This window comes from Portunus trituberculatus, chromosome 46 (genome assembly GCF_017591435.1).
Source record: "Portunus trituberculatus isolate SZX2019 chromosome 46, ASM1759143v1, whole genome shotgun sequence".
Classification (NCBI taxonomy): Eukaryota; Metazoa; Arthropoda; class Malacostraca; order Decapoda; family Portunidae; genus Portunus; species Portunus trituberculatus.
Window position 1 is genome coordinate 26,748,756 of NC_059300.1, and position 21,573 is coordinate 26,770,328.

The 21,573-nt window shown below is 38.4% G+C and overlaps 1 protein-coding gene across 1 annotated transcript in view; it reads right to left on the reverse strand.

Annotated features, from left to right (window-relative positions):
- Positions 1 to 21,573, reverse strand: part of LOC123520057 (serine/threonine-protein kinase ATR-like) — a 102,932-nt gene that overhangs the window by 58,231 nt on the left and 23,128 nt on the right. Inside the window, 5 exon segments of the mRNA XM_045281932.1 lie at positions 15,436 to 15,541; positions 17,400 to 17,546; positions 17,816 to 17,945; positions 20,603 to 20,811; positions 21,196 to 21,468. Of these exon segments, the coding sequence (XP_045137867.1) occupies positions 15,436 to 15,541; positions 17,400 to 17,546; positions 17,816 to 17,945; positions 20,603 to 20,811; positions 21,196 to 21,468 (865 nt within the window).

Sequence of the window (21,573 nt, forward strand, 5' to 3'; positions counted from 1 at the left end):
TTCTTAGGAACATTAGGCCACATTGCAGGGCGTTTTGGTGGTAAGTTGAACTAGGGAAGATGAGCTACTGGTGACGCTGTTATATTTTGACTGGGGAGTGAGTGGTGCGCATGATCTTGATCTTGATCTTGAGGCTACAGGTGATGCATAATTTCTTCTGAGTCAGGCCTTTGTATCAGCAGCGCCTGTGTTGTCCACGAGAGGCTTGATCTTGATCTTTATTCTACAGGTGTCTCAGGATTTCTCCTGAAGCAGGCCTTAGTACCAGCAGCTCCTGGTGTATTCAAAAGCCTGTCAGCTTGCATGATATGGTGGGGCTTTCAAATTTGGAAAAAATTACCAGGATAAAACTTCGTTAAAGCGAATTTGGTGTTTGTTAACCCTTTCCTTCCAGCAATCGTATATATATGATTGCATCAATGTGTCCGTAGCAACGGCGATCATACCCGTAATCAAGAATTTTCACGCCTCGATTTTGAGCTCCAAGCGCGGTTTCTCGAGTCAGATGGTGAGTGGAAGTGTCTGGCATGTTTCCACATGCAGTGTTGTCAGTATAGCTCTGGAAATTTAGCGGTAACTAAGCTATTTTCCCTTTCTCCGGGCGACACTTGGCAACCCCAGCGACCTGCCAGGTGGAAAGCACCATGATAAGTGCGAAGAGACATCCTGATAAGAGTGAAGGATCTCAGATCATAACTCACCATGGAGCAGGACAGAACATATGTATTTAGCAGTGCTTCTGAGTTTGAAGACAATGACAGTGAATATTTAGAAGAAGAAACTGAAGTGAGGACTCGGAAAGTGAAAAAAAATATTACCTATCATTTTTTCATGTTAATTTTTTCATTATCTTCGATTTTATAATAAAATGGTAGAAGGTAAATTGTCAGAGAGAGAGAGAGAGAGAGAGAGAGAGAGAGAGAGAGAGAGAGAGAGAGAGAGAGAGAGAGAGAGAGAGAGAGAGAGAGAGAATGTTATTTGCCTCAGTTGCCTGCTGGTCACACAGCCAGTCTTCCCCATTACGTGTGCGTGTGTGTTTTTGTGAGAGAGAGAGAGAGAGAGAGAGAGAGAGAGAGAGAGAGAGAGAGAGAGAGAGAGAGAGAGAGAGAGAGAGAGAGAGAGAGAGAGAGAGAGAGAGAGAGAGAGAGCTGTTTCTGGAAGACGGATCACACAGCGGGAGGAGGAGGAATCCTTGATAAGGCATAAACTGAACTTTCAGAGGTCACATCGAGCTACAAAGTACATCATTGTATTCAGAATAACAAAGAAAAAATAATTATTAGTTAGTATTCAAACAGTTTTCTGACAATTTCTAGGTTTACCATTTTTAGCCATCATAGCAAACGGGAAAATAGTTTAAGCGCTGGAAGGAAAGGGTTAAACGGGCAGATGGTAGTAAAATGAAACCTTCGTTGTAGCGAAATTTCGTTGTGTGAACCTTCGTTTAACGGGGGTTGCCTGTATATACAGGCAACCCCCAATTAACGAACGTTCACACAACGAAATTTCGCAACAACGAATGTGTCCTTTTACTACCATTTGTTCATATAATGAACAACAAACTCGTTTTAACAAAATTTTATCCAGGTTATTTTTTCCAAGTTTGAAAGCCCCGCCGTATCACGCAAGCCAACAGGCTTTTGAATACACCAGCGACTCGTGAACAAAACACGCACCACTCAATTCCCTACCCTTCCCCACTCTTATTTCAAAACAATAACAGCGTCCAGCAGCAGCTTGTCTTCCCTTGCTCAACATGCCACCAAAATGCCCTGCAACCAGCCCTGCAATGTTGCCTAGCATTGCTAAGAAGACCAGAAAGTCTCTTACTTTCTAAGTGAAGCTGGATATTATTCACAGACACGAGAGGTGAGAAAAATAATAGTATTGCTCGCTACTATGGCTTGACTCCATCTACTGTCTCTAGTATTTTCAAGTCAGCAGACTCTATTAAGAAGTTTTGCATGCAGTACAATGATACGCCCTTTGTTTACATTCCACAGGTTGCCAGCTAGCGTCTTTCCTGCTCCACTCTCCCTCCCTTCATAAATTTAAGATCATCAACATTATAAAGTTACTTACATACATACATTAGTGTACATTATAATGACTTATAGTCCGACTCAAATATGAAGGCCGCTGAGGGGGGAGACCTATCAGGGATTCCCCGGCTGCAGCGTCGCCAAACATCGCAGCCCCAATTACAGGATTAACACTGAAGTGTGGAGAAACGCGCCCATCCCTCCCGCTCTCTCTCTTTCTCTCTCTCTTGCTTGTTACTACTTCCTACTGTTTCTTATTACTATATAGTTCTCTCATGCACGTGTGTGTGTGTGTGTGTGTGTGTGTGTGTGTGTGTGTGTGTGTGTGTGTGTGTGTGTGTGTGTGTGTGTGTGTGTAATCCTGCTTGCGCGAGTCTTTCAACAGTTTACGTTATTGGTTCTCCTGTGATGTGGCACACACACACACACACACACACACACACACACACACACACACACACACACACACACACACACACACACACACACACACACACACACACACACACACACACACACACACACACACCATTGCCTAAGAGTAACCAAGGTGGGAAAGGAGCTGGTAATGTTTGTCCCGTCTCCATATAGTCATGTTAACTGTTGATTAGCAAAATAATGTCCAGGGAAGGTAAATATAAACTGTAGCCTGCGTTTGAGCCATCAGCTGGTTTGTTTACATCTGCGCAACATGGCGGCCGTGAACTCGAAAGATGAATCAGACTTCACAGGATTTCAAGGAATAATGGAGAAGAGCGCTTATGTGAAGAAAATTCTGGAGTTGGAAGGTAAAATTGAAAAACTGTTTGAAAAGTATGGGGCCTGGAAACGAGTTATGACAATGTAATGAAAGAGTGTGCCGATATGAAGAAGGAAAATGAAGCACTGAAAGAGGAAGTTAAGCTAATTAAAGTGAATTGCAAAAATGTGGAGAATCTCTAGGAAAAGTGATGGAGAAGCAGGCTGAATGGAAAAAAGTCAGGAAGTGGAAAGAAAGGAGGTAAATTACAAAGTTGCAAGTCTGGAAAAGGAAATCAAAGAGTCTGGGGAGAAAACTTTGGGCCTTGCTGAAATTATAGATCAACAGATCATAGAAGAGAAGATTGCTGAGAAAGTGGTGAAGGTTATTAAATCAAATGAGACATTGGTGAGGGAAACTGTAGACAAAAAGAGATGTGTGGTGATATTTGGTGTGGAGGAGGATAAGACACCGAGTAAAATGGAGAGAGAAAAACATAAAAAGGTGATAAATAATATCATTAATGTGGTGCAGGAGGAGGAAAAGACCTAGTACAAGAAATAGAGGACTTCCATAGAATTGGAAAGTTCACAAGAGAAGGTATGAGGCCAATAAGAATCAAACTTAAGTCACAAAAGGATGTAGATGAATTGGTGGAGAAGTCATGGAGGCTAGCCCAGCAGGAAACAACAAGGAAGATTTGGTTGAGAAGAGATCTCGGTGAAAAGGAAAGAGAAATGTTAAATGAGTTGAGAAAGGAGGCTTTGAAAAAAATGAAGAGAGGACAGAAGAGGAGAAGAAAGAGTTTTTCTGGAGAATCTTGGATATGAGACTGAGGAAGTGGTTCATAACCCAGAAAAGTACAGCAAGAAAGGACTAAAGAAACTTACGTATGAGCGGAATGTAATGTATTCCAACATAAATGGAGTGATATCGGGATTTTAGAACTCAACGATTACTTGAGGGACAAGAACCCAGATATTGTGGGTCTTACTGAAACAAAACTGAGAGAGGAGAAGACCTGATGATGGTTGGAGAAGGAAATATAATGTTTGGAAAAGAAATAGAGTAGGTAAGATGGGAGGAGGAGTGATGTTGCTGGTTAAAAAGATATAAAGGTGGATCAAGTGAAAGAAGGTATGGGAAAGGCAGAAGTGCTAAAGATCAGAGCAGAAACTAATGAAGGAAAAAGAGGCACTACATAGTGGTGTACGTACCACCTAAGACAAATGCATGGTCAGTACAGGAATATGAAGAAATGATAAGTGATACAGGAACATGTCTGGAAGAAATGTTGGGTGGCTGTGAACGAACTATAATGATGGGAGATTTTAATTGTAAAGAGGTGTGTTGGGAGGACTGGTCAATGGAAGGATCAGAGACAACATGGGGAAATACACTATTGACACTGGCAATGGAAAATGTGTTAACTCAGTGGGTCAAAGAAGATACTAGGTTTGGAGGAGAGGGAGCATCGTCAAGACTGGACTTGGTCTTTAGTACAGAGCCAATGGTCATTGAGGAGATGAGGGTGGAGTGCCCTTTAGCAAAGAGTGATCATGCAGTTTTGGAGTTCAAGGTGATAGATGAAGAGAAATCTAGAAGAAATGAAGAATATAAAGTGGGAAGATGGAATTATGCCAAGACAGATTTTGGAAACCTAAAGAAATTCTTTCAAGAGACAAATTGGATGAAATTCAAGAGTGCTAAGGAGCAAATGAAAAGTGGAAGGAATTTATAAAAATATACAAAGAAGGTGAGAAAAATTTGTACCAATAAGACAACATAGAGAAGTTGGAAAGCAGGACTGGTTTAACGATAGATGTGAAAAGGCTAGAACAAGAAAAGAGGATGCATGGAAGAGGTGGAGAAGGAAAAGACGGATTAAGCAGTGGGAAAGTTACAAAAGAGCAAGAAATGAATATGTGTTGATTAGAAGAGAAGAAAGAAAGAAACAAGAAAAGGATATAATTGATAAATGTAAAGACCAACCAAGGCTTTTTACAGACATGTGAACAACAACATCAAAAATAGAGAAAGTATTGAAAGTTTAGAAGTAAATGGAGTATGCAGTGAAGATCCCAGGAAATGGCAGAGGCTATGAATGGATGCTTTTGGAAGGTATTCACAAAGGAGACTGCTTTTGACAAACCACTGGTAATGGAACAGAAAGGGATTATGAAGGAGTTTCAAGTAACTGTGGAGGAGATCAAGAATATGATGGGGAGTTTAGAAGTGAGAAAAGCTGTGGGACCTGATGGGGTATCAGGATGGATTTTAAGAGAATGCAGGGAGCAACTGGCAGAAAAAGTTTGTGAAGTAATTGATGCCTCATTAAGGGAAGGTGTAGTGCCCCAAGACTGGAAAAGAGCTAACATTGTCCCAATCTATAAATCAGGTAACAAGAGAGACCCATTGAACTATAGACCAGTGTCACTTACAAGTGTGGTAGCTAAGATGTGTGAGAGGGTGGTGAAGAATAGATGGACAGACTTCTTGGAGAAAAATGACATACTTTGTGAGTGTCAATTTGGTTTTAGAAAAGGGCGTTCATGCACGACAAACCTGATATGTTACTATTCGAGGGTGATAGATGTAATACAGGAAAGAGATGGTTGGGCTGATGGAATATATCTGGATTTAAAAAAGGCCTTTGATAAGGTACCACACCGGAGACTGATCTGGAAACTTGAAATGGTAGGAGGAGTGCATGGCAGTTTACTAAAATGGATGGAAGACTTTTGGTAGGAAGAGAAATGAGAACAATAATTAAGGACAGACCATCAGAATGGGGCTTGGTGGAGAGTGGAGTTCCACAGGGATCAGTGTTGGCACCAGTAATGTTCGCGGTCTACATAAATGACATGGTGGATGGGGTGTCCAGTTATGTGAGCCTATTTGCAGACGATGCAAAATTGTTAAGAAAAGTGAGATGTGACAAAGATTGCGAACTACTCCAGGAAGACTTGGACAGAATATGGAAATGGAGCTGTACATGGCAAATGGAGTTCAACACGACAAAATGCAAGAAAATAGAGTTTGGCAAGAGTGAAAGAAGAATCAGGAGTATGTACAAGATAGGAAATGAAGACATAAAACCAGTCATGAAGAAAAAGACCTTGGGGTGACAATTACCAATGACCTATCGCCAGAGAGACATATAAACAAAATAATTGGAGAAGTATTGAACTTATTGAGGAACATAAGAGTGGCGTTCGTATATTTAGATGAAGAAATGATGAAGAAAATAATTACTGCAATGATAAGACCGAGGCTTGAATATGCAACAATACAGTGGGCTCTGAACTTAAAGAAACACATAAGGAAACTAGAGAAAGTACAGAGGGCTGCAACAAAAATGGTGCCTGACTTAAGAGATTTGACTTATGAAGACAGACTGAAAAGAATGCAACTTCCGACCCTGGAAAACAGAAGAGAAAGGGAGACCTGATAGCAATATACAGAGTGATGATTGGCATGGAAAAATGGATAGGGAAGATCTGTGTATGTGGAATGAAAGAATGTCGAGAGGGCATGGGAAAAACTAAAATGGCCACTTATAGGAGAGATGTGAAAAATATAGCTTCCCTCATAGAAGGGTGGAAGCATGGAATAGTTTAGACGTGGAAGTGGTCAACGCAAGGAATATTCATGATTTTAAGAAAAAGCTGGACATTAATAGATATGGAGACGGGACAACACGAGCATAGCTCTTTTCCCGTATGTTACAATTAGGTAAATACAATTAGGTAAATACACACACACACACACACACACACACACACTCTCTCTCTCTCTCTCTCTAAAATAGACAAGTAGACATGCATCTTTTTTGTTGTTTTATTTTACTCTTTTTCCACACCACCCATGAGGTAAGAGTTAAGGTGCGTTTTTTTTTATAGAGGTTTTACCTTGCAGGCATAATCCTCTCTCAGTTAATTAATGAGACAGTTCTTCGTCAGAAATGTCCTCCACATTAATAATAAAATAATCCTCTAAGCAGAACTTGTTGATGCTGTAAATAATTAATTTCTCTTAATTATGAAGGTTGCGATGGCGAGTAGCACGGACGAGATATTCACCTTCCATCCTGAGCGACAGGGAGGGGAGGAGTGACTCGATTTGACCTGGAGATTATCAGCGGTCAGGGAGGTTGACCTCACCAATGTCCAACCTTGAAAAGTAGCAATGCTGGAGAGCAGTGGTGCTACATTTTGTGGTATCTATACAAAATCATTGTCTTCATTACACTAAAACAATATTCAAAGCTCTCTATACATCCTTAGTAGAAATTTAGAGGAATACACTTTTATGACAGTTCATTAAGATGTAAGTTAATAATGAGATCGAAACATGTGCTACGATGCTTGGCGACGCCGCAGCCAGGGAATCCCCGTTAGGTCTCCCCCCTCAGTGGCCTTCATATTTGAGTCGGACTATAGTCTTAAATTAAACTGCTTAAATGTCTAACTTCATAATTTTTACTTTCATTAAACCTTTTACTGTACTATGATGCACTCTCGCTTAGTTTACTCTCAATGGAAGTTCAAGTCAGTGGTCAAACTTGTTATACTTGGTTAACTTAACGAAAATTCACGCAATGAATGTTTTTTTAGGGAACATAATCCGTTCGTTAAGCGGGGGTTGCCAGTATATATATATATATATATATATATATATATATATATATATATATATATATATATATATATATATATATATACAGTGCTTACTTCAATTTTGCGAGAAATGGGGCGGCATTGTGAGTCGCAAATTTGGAAATCGCAAAATTGGAAGTATCCTTCCTATGGGAAAAATTAAATATGGTGGACCCCTCATCCATGGTCGCCTAGCTTTTCAATATTTTCCTAATATTTTGCCCATATTTATATCACATATACATGGAACTGAGCAGCATACAATAAATAAAAGGGTTTACAAGGATTATCCTTAAGAAAAATAAATCAAATGAGCTTTACCTGGAGACAATAGGTTTTTACAGCTTTTTCAATTTTCTCACTGTTTTTAAACACCATTCTCACAGTTGATTCTCCCACACCAAACTCTCTGGAAATATCACAGTTCCTTTTTCCATCTCTTTTCATCTTAATTATCTTCATCTTCTGCTCCAAAGTTAGCTTAATGTTTTTCTTGGTTGGTGGCGCCATGTCGCACAAAGTCGACCACAAGGATTCCTCCAAATTTGCAGAGAGAACTCCGCGGAGGTGTACGTAAACAAATGGAAGGCGGGAGGGAGCGGGGCAGTGTTGCCAGATGAGCTTTGTTGAATTATCACCAGATTTTTATGAAAACTACCCAAAAACCACCTAACTATGATAAATATAATATAAATATGATAATAATATAGTATAATATGATAAATATGAATAAATTAATAAAATATTGCCTATGTAATACAGTAATATATAATTTATGGAACGCTCTCCCGCCACCACTCGCAATACCGGGAAAAAGGAGCAAGATGGGGAAATTTTAAAAATGGCAATTTTTGGTCCTTGGTCGCAAAATTGGCGTATCATAAAATTTGAACTCACAAAATTGGACTAAGCACTGTATATATATATATATATATATATATATATATATATATATATATATATATATATATATATATATATATATATATATATATACAGGTAACTCTCAATTTACGCGATAGATGCATTCCAAGAGGCATCACATATATCAAAATTTGCGTAAAACAAATTTGTAATTCTCATACAAAACAATAGATAATAGAGGGGATGTGGGATGTGGTCCAAAAACAATTTGTACAAAATACTCTATTTATTTGGCTAAATTAACATGTTTTTATTATTTACCATTCTAAATATTAGAAGTGTATTTAAAGTAAAGGGAAAAGCAAGAAATAATGAGAAAGCAAAAAATAATAAGAGAAAACAACAAAACAAAGAATACGTAAACAAAAACACTCACTCTGTCACTGCCTTCACCACTCACACCACAGTCAGTCACCATCTTCCTCTGAGCTTTACCACTTTGTCAAAAATCCACTTATCAAAAATAACCCCACAGTATAAAGGAGGGTACAGAAAAACCTAACTTTTTTTCTTATGGTAAGCCCAATTGTTTTGAAACTTTAATATTTTGTTGGGGGGGGGGGGTTAAAAATAGGCTATTCTGTCCATTTCATCAAGTTTTGGTGAATAGTTGCAGAGAAAAAAACAGTGCATTGTTTTCGTTTTTTTTTTTTTTTTACAGACTTTATGTTTCAGTTAATTACTGTGAAAAAAAACACCATAGAAACTTTGTACATACAGGGGATCCTCATGATTCGCCTGTTTGCAGTTTGAATTATCGCCAATTCGAACTCAGTTAATTAATAGCCAATCCGCAAGCTTCGACCGACTGACTTGCCAATTCAACATTCATATCTCAGGCGCCACCCGCCTGGTCAAATCTGCTGCCACCACAAATTCGTCCCCAGCCTGCCAGGCGGAAGTGTAAACTGATGCTACCCTGTGCTGCACAGATTGGGCAAAAAATAGCAGATTGGGCTACTTTTGAAGGGTATGCATTACTTAAATTCATAATCCGCTACCTGCGATTTTTTGGGCTACTTAATTCATGATATGTTTGGGCTGCTTGATGACATTATTGGGCTACATTTGCAATTTTTCTAAATGTTAACAATAACAATGATGATATTAACAACATTAATATAAGTAAGAATAATAATAATAGACGTAATATTAACCGTGACATTGAGAACGGTGTAGTTATGATGCCTTTTCTTTTTTTATGGTGAGTATGCAACTGATGACATCACGCTTCTCTCGCCTCACCGTACGTCAAGAAAATTACTTACCAGATAATGCAAATCTTTAAAAAAAGTGATGCAGAGGAAGTGAAAGGAAAAGGCAATAAGAATAATTAACTTCTGTTAAGAAGAAGAAAAATATTTTGGTTAAATTTAGGTAGGAATAGAAATAATTCATAAAAAAAAAAAAAAAAAAAAAAAAGCCAGAGAAAACTTATGGAAAAAATGGTATGTTGTGAAAGAGGACTCCACTCCCCTTCCCCTAACCCCATGGAAAGAAATGTGAGCGGATAGTGGTAAGTACAAAATATAGTAGTTAAAGTAGTATGTAGTAGTTTTTTGTATTGGGCTACATTGTGGTGAAATCTCCTACTTTTCAAGCATGCTTCTGCTACTTTTCATTAGGAAAATCTGGCACCAATGCCTGGGTGTTGATTCCTCTGTCTCTCTCTCACCCCAGGCGTTGTCCATGCTGGCCATGCTTCACTGTTCCACCTCCTGCCTCCATACCGCTTTGACCATCCCATGCAAAGCCACCTCCAGCCCCAACCCTAAGAAGCACAATATCCTGCCTTTCAAAGATAAGCTTGAGCTTATAAGAAAGTGTGAGATAGGTATAGCTCACAGTGTGGTTGCAGCACAAATGGGTGTCCCTAGATCAACAGTATCATTAATTTGGAAGAACAGGGACAAGTACTGCGAGACTGCTGCAAGTGTTTTTATTTCCAAAAATATACTGTACTGTACTGTACTGTACTGTAATGTACTGTACTGATGATGCAAAGTTGCTAAAAGTTATCAAAACCAGAGAGGACTGTCTACTGCTACAGGAAAATTTAAACAAGATCTATGAATGGAGCAAGAAGTGGAAATTGGAGTTTAATGCCAAGAAATGTCACATTACGGAACTAGGAAAGAGTAAAACCAGTATGGAACTATCTGATGGGAGAGGAGCAAATAACGAAGACTAAAGAGGAAAAAGATCTTGGAGTAATCATACAAGAAAATCTGAGCCCTGATAAACACATAAACAAGATATCTGGACTACCATATAGGATGTTGACTAATATAAGAGTGGCATTTCATTACATGGATAAAGATATGATGAAAAAAAATCATCACAAGCATGACACGCCCAAGGCTGGAATATGCAGCAGTGGTGTGGTCTCCCACCTCTAAAAAGGATATAAGAAAATTGGAAAGGATACAGAAGATTGCTACAAAGATGGTGCTGGAATTAAAGGACCTCGCATATGAAGAACGAATGAAGAAAATGGGACTGCCAACCTTACAAGATAGAAGAGAATGCAGGGACCTAATAACAATGTATGATAGTAAATGATATTGAAAGGATAGACAAAGAAGACCAGGAGATGTTGGCAGAAGAGGATGGAAGGACAAGAGGACAAGAAAAGAAGATCAGGATGAGGCAGTGTGTGAAGGATGATGGAAAATACAGTTTTCCACACAAAACGGTGGAAAAATGGAATGCATTGGATAATGGAATTGTTGTAGCACAGAGTGTGCATAACTTTAAAGAAAAATTAGATAAATGGAGATATGGAGACAGGACACTATGAGCCCCGCTTGAACCCTGTACAATACAACTAGGGTAAATACAACTAGGTAAATACAACTAGGTAAATACACAGTCAACTCTCGATTAACGTGAGTTTGAATAGCGTGATTTTGATTTAACGCAACTTGATATTTAAGATATATTTAAGATATATATAACGAGATTTATTCAATTTAACATGGATGAACTTGACTCAATGACGTCATGCACACCCACACTGCTTCTGGGTGGGAACTGCACAGAGATGTTCTCAGCCAGATTCTTAAACAATACTTTCCACTTCCACCTTCGTCAGTTGAAGGTTACTGTCCAGGAGAAAACGATATTCTTAACTTCTTCAGTACTGGGATGCATTTCTATCTTGAGTTTTGGGCACGAGTAGACAGCTTTATTTACATTAGGAAGGGTCTATGGAGGTCAAAAAATTGATGGTCAGAATCTTCACTATTTTAACCCCCTAATAAGTTTCTGTAGCTGTATAGGAGGAGGTAGTAGGTACCTACCAAAACAATAATATACTCTAAGCGAGGTCTAATAGCACTAGTTCAAGGGTGCTGTGAACTTTCCATTAAAGCTAGCTGTGATCTCGCTGAACGTTTCCCTTTGTGTCTCACAATTCAATGGGGCAGGCTGTGACTGCCCACTAAAGACAACTCTCCTACTTCTCATAAAACTACATGCACTTACCACACATACACCTTTCACTTAGAATTCAAAATAAAAAAATGGTGACTCCAAACCCAGCCTCAGAGTCCCCTTCTGGGGGAGGGGACCAGAAATGACCCTAGGTCAGATTCCTCTCTTGATGATGATCCCAAATGTCTTGACACCTCCCTCAACTTTTTCTACATTAACTTCTGCAACATTCGTGACTTAGATCTTATTTTCAATCTGTGGAACACCACCTCTTCTCTATTAAACCTCATCTTCTCTTCCTCACCAAAACACATCTGTCTGAGGCTACTGACAGTAGTCCCTTCTCCATTCCCTCGTACTTTCTCTATTCTCATTTTCGTTCCAAAGCTGGATGTTGCGTCTGTGTGAGCAACGACTTAACTTGCTCTCATGCCCATGCTTTCGAATCTTCTAAGTTCTTCACCATCTGGCTTCAATTCAATAGTCATTCACTAACTAAATCTATCTTTGTTATCTATCTCTCCCCTAACTCCTCTGACTATAGTAAATTCTTTGATTATTTAACTTCCAAAGTGGAGCACATTGTCCCTCTATCCTAATTAATTAATCAATAATAAATAAATTAATTAATATTAAATGTATGAACATGGGATAATATTCCTGGCATATGAAATCATACAAAACATCACAATGAATTGATAATTTTCTAATTTCCTAGACAAGAAAGATGTGCAGGTGAGAGCATGTGTTTTTATTATTTTCGTAATCTAATGATGCATTAATAGTATTTCTAAGGTTTGAATAACCAAATAACCAAAATAGGCAGACTTTCTCAGAGGCCAGGAATGTAACTCCTCCTATTACCATTGTCTTCTGTGGGAAAACTAAATTTGAATAACGTGATTTTGAATAATGCAACGTCTCCAGAAAGTAATCTTTGTGTTAATTGAGTTGACTGTATTTATATTTATATATATATATATATATATATATATATATATATATATATATATATATATATATATATATATATATATATATATATATATATATATATATATATATATATATATATATATATATATATATATATATATATATATATATATATATATATATATATTTATTTATTCTTTCTTTATTTATTTTTTATTTATCTGTTTTTTTATTTACTATTTTTTGTTACTCTGAGCAGGCATGTACAAATAAAATGTTAATTAAAAAATCATAAACACTAACCTTTTCGAAATTGAGGTGGCACTATCTTTCCTATCTACATTCAAGCATCAAGTCACAAGTGTATTTATTACTTTAGCTGACTCTGATGTGGTGGAAACTGATGTAGAACGTAATCAATACTGGTCTCTTGTGTGAGGTGCTGTATTTTTTGTACAGTGGAGACTCAATACTTGAACACAAAAGTTTGATTTAATATGTACTCATAAAAATACCTGATTGTCGAACGTCCACAAAAGTGTTTTTTTTTTTTCTTTTTTTTTTATACCATGTGGGCTTTTCACGGGAATCTATGGGCTAAAGGGGATACTTTTTAGGGTACCTCCTATCTCAAAGCCCACCCGCTAGGAAACCGTTGCCCCGAGTGAGGAAGCCCAACCTACACTCAGACCATGTAAACAAAGGTCCCTCCGCCAGTTGTGCTGCTGCGGTGTTCAGAATAACATTCTCATGCGTTCTGTTTATAGTTTTTCACTTATAAAAAGCTTATTAGTGGTGAAAATATCTGGTAATCGAACGCACATGTGGTTGTAAACAAAGCTCTGGCTTCTCCCTCCCCACCGCAGCCACTGTCTCATTCTGATACCATGTTACCGGTAAAAAAAATTTGCCAGTACAGGCAAGCCCCGCTTAACGAAGGTTCACACAACGAAATTTTGCTACAACGAAAGTTTTCTTTTACTACCATCTGCTTGTTTAACGAACACCAAACTCGCTTTAACAAAATTTTATCCAGGTAATTTTTTCCAAGTTTCAAAGCCCCGCCGTATCACACAAGCTGACAGGCGTTTGAATACACCAGTGCCTGTCGTGGACAAAACGCGCATCACTCTCCCCTAGTTCAAAACAATAACAGCATCAGCAGCAGCTCGTCTTCCCTCGCTCTACATGCCACTAAAACGCCCTGCAATGTCGCCTAGCGTTGCTAAGAAGACCAGGAAGTCTCTTACCCTCGAAATGAAGCTGAATATTATTCACAGACACGAGAGCGGCGAAAAAACTAATAGTATTGCTTCCCACCATAGCTTGACTCCATCTATTGTCTACCATTTTCAAGTCAGCAGACTCTACTAAGAAGGCTGGTGAGATCATATCTTCCTTGCAAGCTAAAAGAATCACCTGAACTCGTGACTCTGCAATGGATAAAATGGAAAGCTTGTGGAAATGTGGTACATAAGTTTTGTATGCGGTACAATGACGCGCCCTTTGTTTACATTTCACAGGTTGCCAGCTAGTGTATTTCCTGCTCCACTCTCCCTCCCTTCATAAATTGAAGATCATCAACATTATAAAGTTACTTATATACATACATTAGTGTACATTATAATGACTTAGTCTTAAATTAAACTGCTTAAATGTTTAACTTCATAATTTTTACTTTCATTAAACCTTTTACTGTACTATGATGCACTCTCACTTTGTTTACTCTCAATGGAAGCTCATCAGGGGTTAAACTCGTTATAATTGATTCCCTTAACGAAAATTCGCTTAACAAAGGGTTTTTAGGAACGTAACCCCTTTGTTAAGTGGGGGTTGCCTGTATTCCAGCATACCAAATCTCGATGCACATCCCTAGTCCTGCTGCAGTCTTGAGAAAAACAACTTTATTCTGTGTTTTGTCGGTAGTTTTCACTGAAAAACTTAGAATGGCACCAAAGAGGTTTATTGGTGATGAAAATAAGGAATCTTGTGAAAGTGCGAGTGTTAGTGAGCCACAGTCCTCTAGTGAGTTCATAGAAAGCGCACCAGATGTTTTCATGGATGGTGACTCATCCTCCAATGATCTCCCTCCTCCTCTCCATCCTTTTTCCCTTCTCTTCTATGTTATCCATCACCAGCCTTCACTTACAGAATGTACATATGAAAATCATAAAAAAAAAAAAACTACATTGAAATTTTCATAAACTTGAGGTTTTGCTAAGATTACAACAAATTACCTGATTTATAGATATCGATAGTCAAACTTTTTGATACTCGAACAGCCATTTGGAACAAATCAAGTTCGAGTATTGAGTCTCTACTGTACAATAAGGGGATTCAGCAGCTCTGTCCCTATAAAAATGCACCTTGGTCAACCATAACACAGTTGGAGGGAAGCATGGCATGCCAATGAGAGCACTTTAACCATAAGCAGTGGGATCTACTAACCAATCAGTGTGAACTCTGAATCTCAAATCCAGTAACACCCATTTCCTATGCTGAGTACTTAGCCTTGATGTATGTCCTTGATGTATACATTGTTAAATTTTCAGCAGGAGCCTACCCCAAGTATAAACACATCTCTTGTTTCCCCATTATTTCATTAGCAACCTGTTGTAAAAGAAAAAAAGAAAATTTATCTGGTGATAGTAGTGCTAGTTCCAAGGAACTTTAAATTTCTGTTACACAAATTGTGACCAACCTGTGGCCTCATGCTGAATGACCTGCTCCTCAAGACTTGGATCCTCTCTTCTGATGGCAGCCACACCTGCCACACCATCAGGCTCATCCAATGACACGTAGATGCACTGCAACAGAGAAACCAAGTTTGGCAACAAGGGATGTGGTATCTTCCACATTAAAGATACGGATATATGGAAATAGATTTTCATATTTCGGTATATATAAACCTGTGGCATACTAATGCCTACTTAAATTTTCTACCACTAATTTAGCAAATAGCATTATAACTTCTTAATGGAAGCTACTTCCTTGTTGTCTGTGAGTCATATTATTCTCATTTGCTAGACAACGCCCATATTCAGCATCTTTCTGTCGTTAAAGGTACAAAAGCTAAGTATATAACATATTTTCAATCAAACTACAATATGTAATCAATCAACAACAAGAGATATGTTTGATGATTTTTTATGTAGTGCTTCAACATTATGACATTAATAAAATGTAGCAAATAATGTGGATTGAATTAAAACAAAAAAGCAATACAGTAATGCATACCAAAAGAAAATTTTATTCTGCAGTTGTCAATAATTCTCTTTTGTAATAAATTGTAATAAGCTGAAATACAGAAACAGGTGAAAAATTGCAGAATTTACTAGTGACTAGCAATGGTTGGTTAACTCATGACAAGAATGGAAGCATCTATAAATAAAAAGTTTTAGCAGCAAAAAGGGACTGGCATGCATATAAGATTCTGAAGAGCTGCAATCATGAAACTAATATTAGTAGATGACAATAGATGTAATAGTGGTAGGCAGCACAAGAAACTGCAAACAGTGAAAGAGAAGCAGGGAGTTCAGGAGTCAAAATCTCTTAATTTATTTACAGTAGAGGCAACCCCTGGTTAACGAACGTTCACGCAACGAAATTTCACTACAACGAACATTTCCTTTTACTACCATCTGCTTGTATAATGAACACCAAACTTGCTTTAATGAAATTTTATCCAGGTAACTTTTTCTAAGTTTGAAAGCCCCGCCGTATCACGCAAGCCGACAGGCTTTTGAATATACCAGCGCCCTCTCATGGACAAAACGCACACCACTCACTTAGTTCACAACAAAAACAGCGTCCACCAGCAGCTCGTTTTCCCTTGCTCAACATGCCACCAAAACGCCCTGCAACCAGCCCTGCAATGTCGCCTAGCGTTGCTAAGAAGACCAGGAAGTCTCTTACTATCTAAGTGAAGCTGGATATTATTCACTGACACGAGAGGCAAGAAAAATAATAGCATTGCTCACCACCATGGCTTGACTCCTTCTACTGTCTCTACTGTTTTCAAGTCAGCAGACTCTGTTAAGAAAGCTGGTGAGACAGTATCTTCCTTGCAAGCTAAAAGAACCATCCAAACTCATGACTCTGCAACGGATAAAATGGAAAGCCTTATGGAAATGTACATAAGTTTTGCATGCAATACAATGATGCGCCATTTGTTTACATTCCACAGGTTGTCGGCTAGTGTCTTTCCCGCTCCACTCTCCCTCCCTTCATAAATTTAAGATCATCAACATTATAAAGTTACTTACATATATACATTAGAGTACATTATAATGACTTAGTCTTAAATTAAACTGCTTAAATGTTTAACTTCATAATTTTTATTTTCATTAAACCTTTTACTGTACTATGATGCACTCTTGGTTTGTTTACTCTCAATGGAAATTCAAGTCAGGGGTCAAACTCGTTATAATTGGTTTGTTTAGCAAAAATTCACGCAAGGTATGTTTTTTTAGGAACGTAACCCATTTGTTAAGCGGGGGTTGCCTGTACTTACTTTTGATTTCATTTAATTATTTTCTAGTATGGGAGAGAGAGAGAGAGAGAGAGAGAGAGAGAGAGAGAGAGAGAGAGAGAGAGAGAGAGAGAGAGAGAGAGAGAGAGAGAGAACAGCTTACTCTGAACCAGTCCCACTACTGCATGCCTTACTTGGAGGAAATGAAGATGTTCCTTGAGCTGACTTGAATTGTGCTTCAGGAAGGTTTCAATATGTAGGAGAGCTCGGGAGTAAGCCTGAGTCTTGAATGAAGTTTGGGCCAATATATCGGCTGGTATATTTTCAAGGAAACTCAATACCTGAGAAGAAACATTACTACAATTATCTTTCACTGTGAATACAGATAATGAGTTAACATTTGAACACTTACATTAATAAATCTTACTAGGAATAGTACACTTTTGGTTTTTGTGTGTGATAATTCTTCTCACTGTTAAAATATGCAAGTTAATACAAGACCAAGTGAGCACACTATTAAAATTGAAATATATATAAATAAAAAAATTACTACATTTCAAAAAAATGTAATGAACTTGACTGGTATGTCAGTGCTTAAATTTAGACTTGCCTGTTGCAGTTCAGTTGAGGGCACAAATGCTCCTCTACCTTTCTTTCCTAAATTCTCTGCCTGCCTCTGCTTCTGAGTCCACTTACTGATATAGTCAAGAGCTGAGAACACAGTCTGAACAGCAAGTTGCCTGTAAATAAATACCAATATATATCAAATTCACTCTGCCAGAACAAACTGTTTGAGCCTTCATGTAGTCAATTGTGTGAATAATTTAACTCTAACAAAGTAAATACCAATCCAAGATACTTTTGCCATCTAAGGAAATGATGAGAGTAGCCAAAATAAGCAAAAAAAAAAAAAAAAAAAAAAAAAAAAAAAAAAGGCACTTTTTAAATTACATATGTAGATACTTCCTAGAGAATACACTCATACACAAATTACTCCAATTTGTGGCATATATGGAAAATCCTTAATCTTGCAAGGTTTTGAGTGGAAAGAATCTGAATAGATAAATAAATAAAATTTACTTTGAGAGAGAGAGAGAGAGAGAGAGAGAGAGAGAGAGAGAGAGAGAGAGAGAGAGAGAGAGAGAGAGAGAGAGAGAGAGAGAGAGAGAGAGAGAGAGAGAGAGAGAGAGAGAGAGAGAGAGAGAGAGAGAGAGAGAGAGAGAGAGAGAGAGAGAGAGAGAGAGAGAGAGAGAGAGAGAGAGAGAGAGAAACTGGGTTATGGTGCCTCACTTGAGATTTCCTGTGTCACCACTAGAGAGAGAGAGAGAGAGAGAGAGAGAGAGAGAGAGAGAGAGAGAGAGAGAGAGAGAGAGAGAGAGAGAGAGAGAGAGAGAGAGAGAGAGAGAGAGAGAGAGAGAGAGAGAGAGAGTATTATGGATAGAATTGTGGTCACTTATGAGTATTACAGTAACCAGGAAAACAGTAACTCATACATGGCAGAAGGCCAAGTACTTACTAGATAAAAATAAACACAGTCAAGGTATCATTCCAAGCTATTAAGTCACTTTAAAACACAATACATAGTTACATAACTTTCTTCTTCATTTATGAAACTGGAATGTCTTTCCATCTTATCACTTGACAAAATCACTAGTTGAAAATGCCAGTCATATTTTTTTTATGCACGAGAAAACTGGCCAAGGACAACAAACAATAAGAAAAAAAAAAAAAAGCCCACTGGATTGCAAGTTCCCAAGGCTTCAAGAGATTAAGCATTATCCAAAAGGCAGGGACAAATGTCTTGAAACCTCCCTCTTAAAAGAAGTCAAGTTGTAGGAAGATGGAAATATAGAAGCAGGCAAGGAGTTCCAGAGTTTACCAGCAAAAGGTATGGATGATTGAGAGTACTGGTTAATATTAGAAAGCTGAACAAATAGGGGTAAGAGGAAGAGGAAAGCCTTGTGCAGTGAGGCTGCAGAAGGAGAGGAGGCATGCAAATCAGTAGAGCAGTTAGCATGAAAATAGCGATAGATGATAGCAAGAGATGCAACATTCCGGCAATGAGAAAGAGGCTGAGGACAATCAGTACGAGGAGGGGAGTTGATGAGACCAAACCTTTGATTCCACCCTATCTAACAAAACTGTGTGAGAGGAATCCCCCCAAACATGCAAAAAGTACTCCATACAAGGACGGATAAGCCCTTTGTACAGAGTTAGCAGCTGGAGGGGCGAGAAAAACTGGCAAAGACGCCTCAGAACGCCTAACTTCATAAAAGCTGTTTTAGCAAGAGATGAGATGTGAAGTTTCCACTTTAGATTATGAGTAAAGGACAGGCCAAGGATATTCTGTGTAGAAGAGGGGACAGTTGAGTGTCATTGAAGAAGATGGGATTGTTGTTTGGAAGGTTGTGTTGAGTTGATAGACGGAGGAATTGAGTTCTTGAGGCATTAAACACTAATAAGTTTTCTCTGCCCCAATAAGAAATCTTAGAAAGATCAAAAGTCAGGTATTCTGTGGTGTCCCTGCGTAATCTGCTGACTTCCTGACGGGTTGGTCTCTCTGAAAACACGTGAAAAAGTGCAGGGTAGTATCATCAGCATAGGAGTGGATAGGGCAAGAAGTTTGCTTAAGAAGATCATTAATGAAGAATAGAAAGAGAGTGGGTGACAGGATAGAAGAGCCGTGAGGAACACCACAGTTAACAGATTTAGGAGAACAGTGGCCGTCTACCACGGCTGCAATACAATGGTCAGAAAGGAAACTTGAGATAAAGTTGCAGAGGGAAAGACCATAGGAGGGCAGTTTTGAAATCAAAGCTTTGTGCCAGACTTTATCAGAAGTTTTTGATGTGTCTAATGTGACAACAAAAGCTTCACCGAAATCTCTAAAAGAGGATGACCAAGACTCAGTAAGGAAAGCCAGATCACCAGTAGAGTGACCTTGACAGAAGCCATATTAGCAATCAGATATATATAAGATTGTGAAATTACATGTTTAAGAATCTTCCTATTGAGGATAAATTCAAAAACTTTAGACAAACAAGAAATTAAAGCTATAGGACAGCAGTTTGAGGGACTAGTACGGTCAGCCTTTTTAGGAACACGCTGAATGTAGGCAAACTTCCAGCAAGAAGGAAAGGTAGAAGTTGATAGGCATAGTTGAAAGAGTTTGGCCAGGCAAGGTGCAAGCACGGAAGCACAGTTTTTTTAGAACAACAGGAGGGACCCCATCAGGTCCATAACCCTTCTGAAGGTTTAGGCCAGCGAAGGGATGAAAAACATTATTACAAAGAACTTTAATTGAAGGCATGAAATAGTCAGAGGGAGGAGGAGAGGGAGGAACAAGCTCAGAATCATCCATATGGCCTCAATGTGCAACACACTGAAATCCAGTCACCTGAATTCAGAAGAAAGTACAGCAGATGAGTCTTCCTTTTTATTATCATCCTCCTTCTCCTGCATGTGATTCATGACAGCAAACACCTCATCCAGCACATGAGAGTGAAAATGTTGTGCTTCACAGAGTACACACACCAAGATAAAAGGTAAGAGGTACATGGCAGTGGTGGTGTCACGGCGCAAGATGGGCTTACAAACGCTAAATACCTGGTGGGTGGGAGGGGAATTTATGCTCAAACAAAAGATATTCTTATTCAATTAATGCATTTCCAGCATTTCAAAATTTCAATGATTCTTTCTTCTTTTCAATACATTTGTCACCTAACTATAACTGCTCTTCTTTTTTCTCCTTACTCAAATCTTCAAAAGATAGTACACATTCAGTCAATGTGATTGCCTGTGTCACTTCATTCTACATAAATATTTTTTGTGATCTCACTATCCATGACTTTAGCTTATAAATTAATACAAATTGTTTCAACTAATTCAACATAATACTGAAACACTTAGCTACCTTTAACTTTAATCTACAAATCAAACATCAAACAAAATTCAATGAAAAGGCAAAATCCAAAAAACACTGAGTCTTACCTGACTTGCCCTTTCACCTTTAAGCATGTCAACTAATGAACACTCCCAGCATGTCAACCACTGATGGAACGAGGCTGCATGAGGGCTTCCAAAGATGGGTGAGGGAAGAGGAACAGTGGGTCGTCCACTACCAGTAGCCACAGTGTATTTGGAAGTTAGCAGAGGGCGAATGATTTCCTGCAAGTGGTATCGTAACTTTTCCCAGGCTCTGGATCCAACAGCAGTAGCCTCCTCAGACCCACTCTCTCGGATGCCATACAGACGGGTTATTTCCTGCAGATTGTTACAAGATCAAGTGTGTTTATAAAGGTACTTAAACAAAACAGATATTGTTGCATATTTAAATAAAATGTAAATAATTTAATACATGATGAAAAA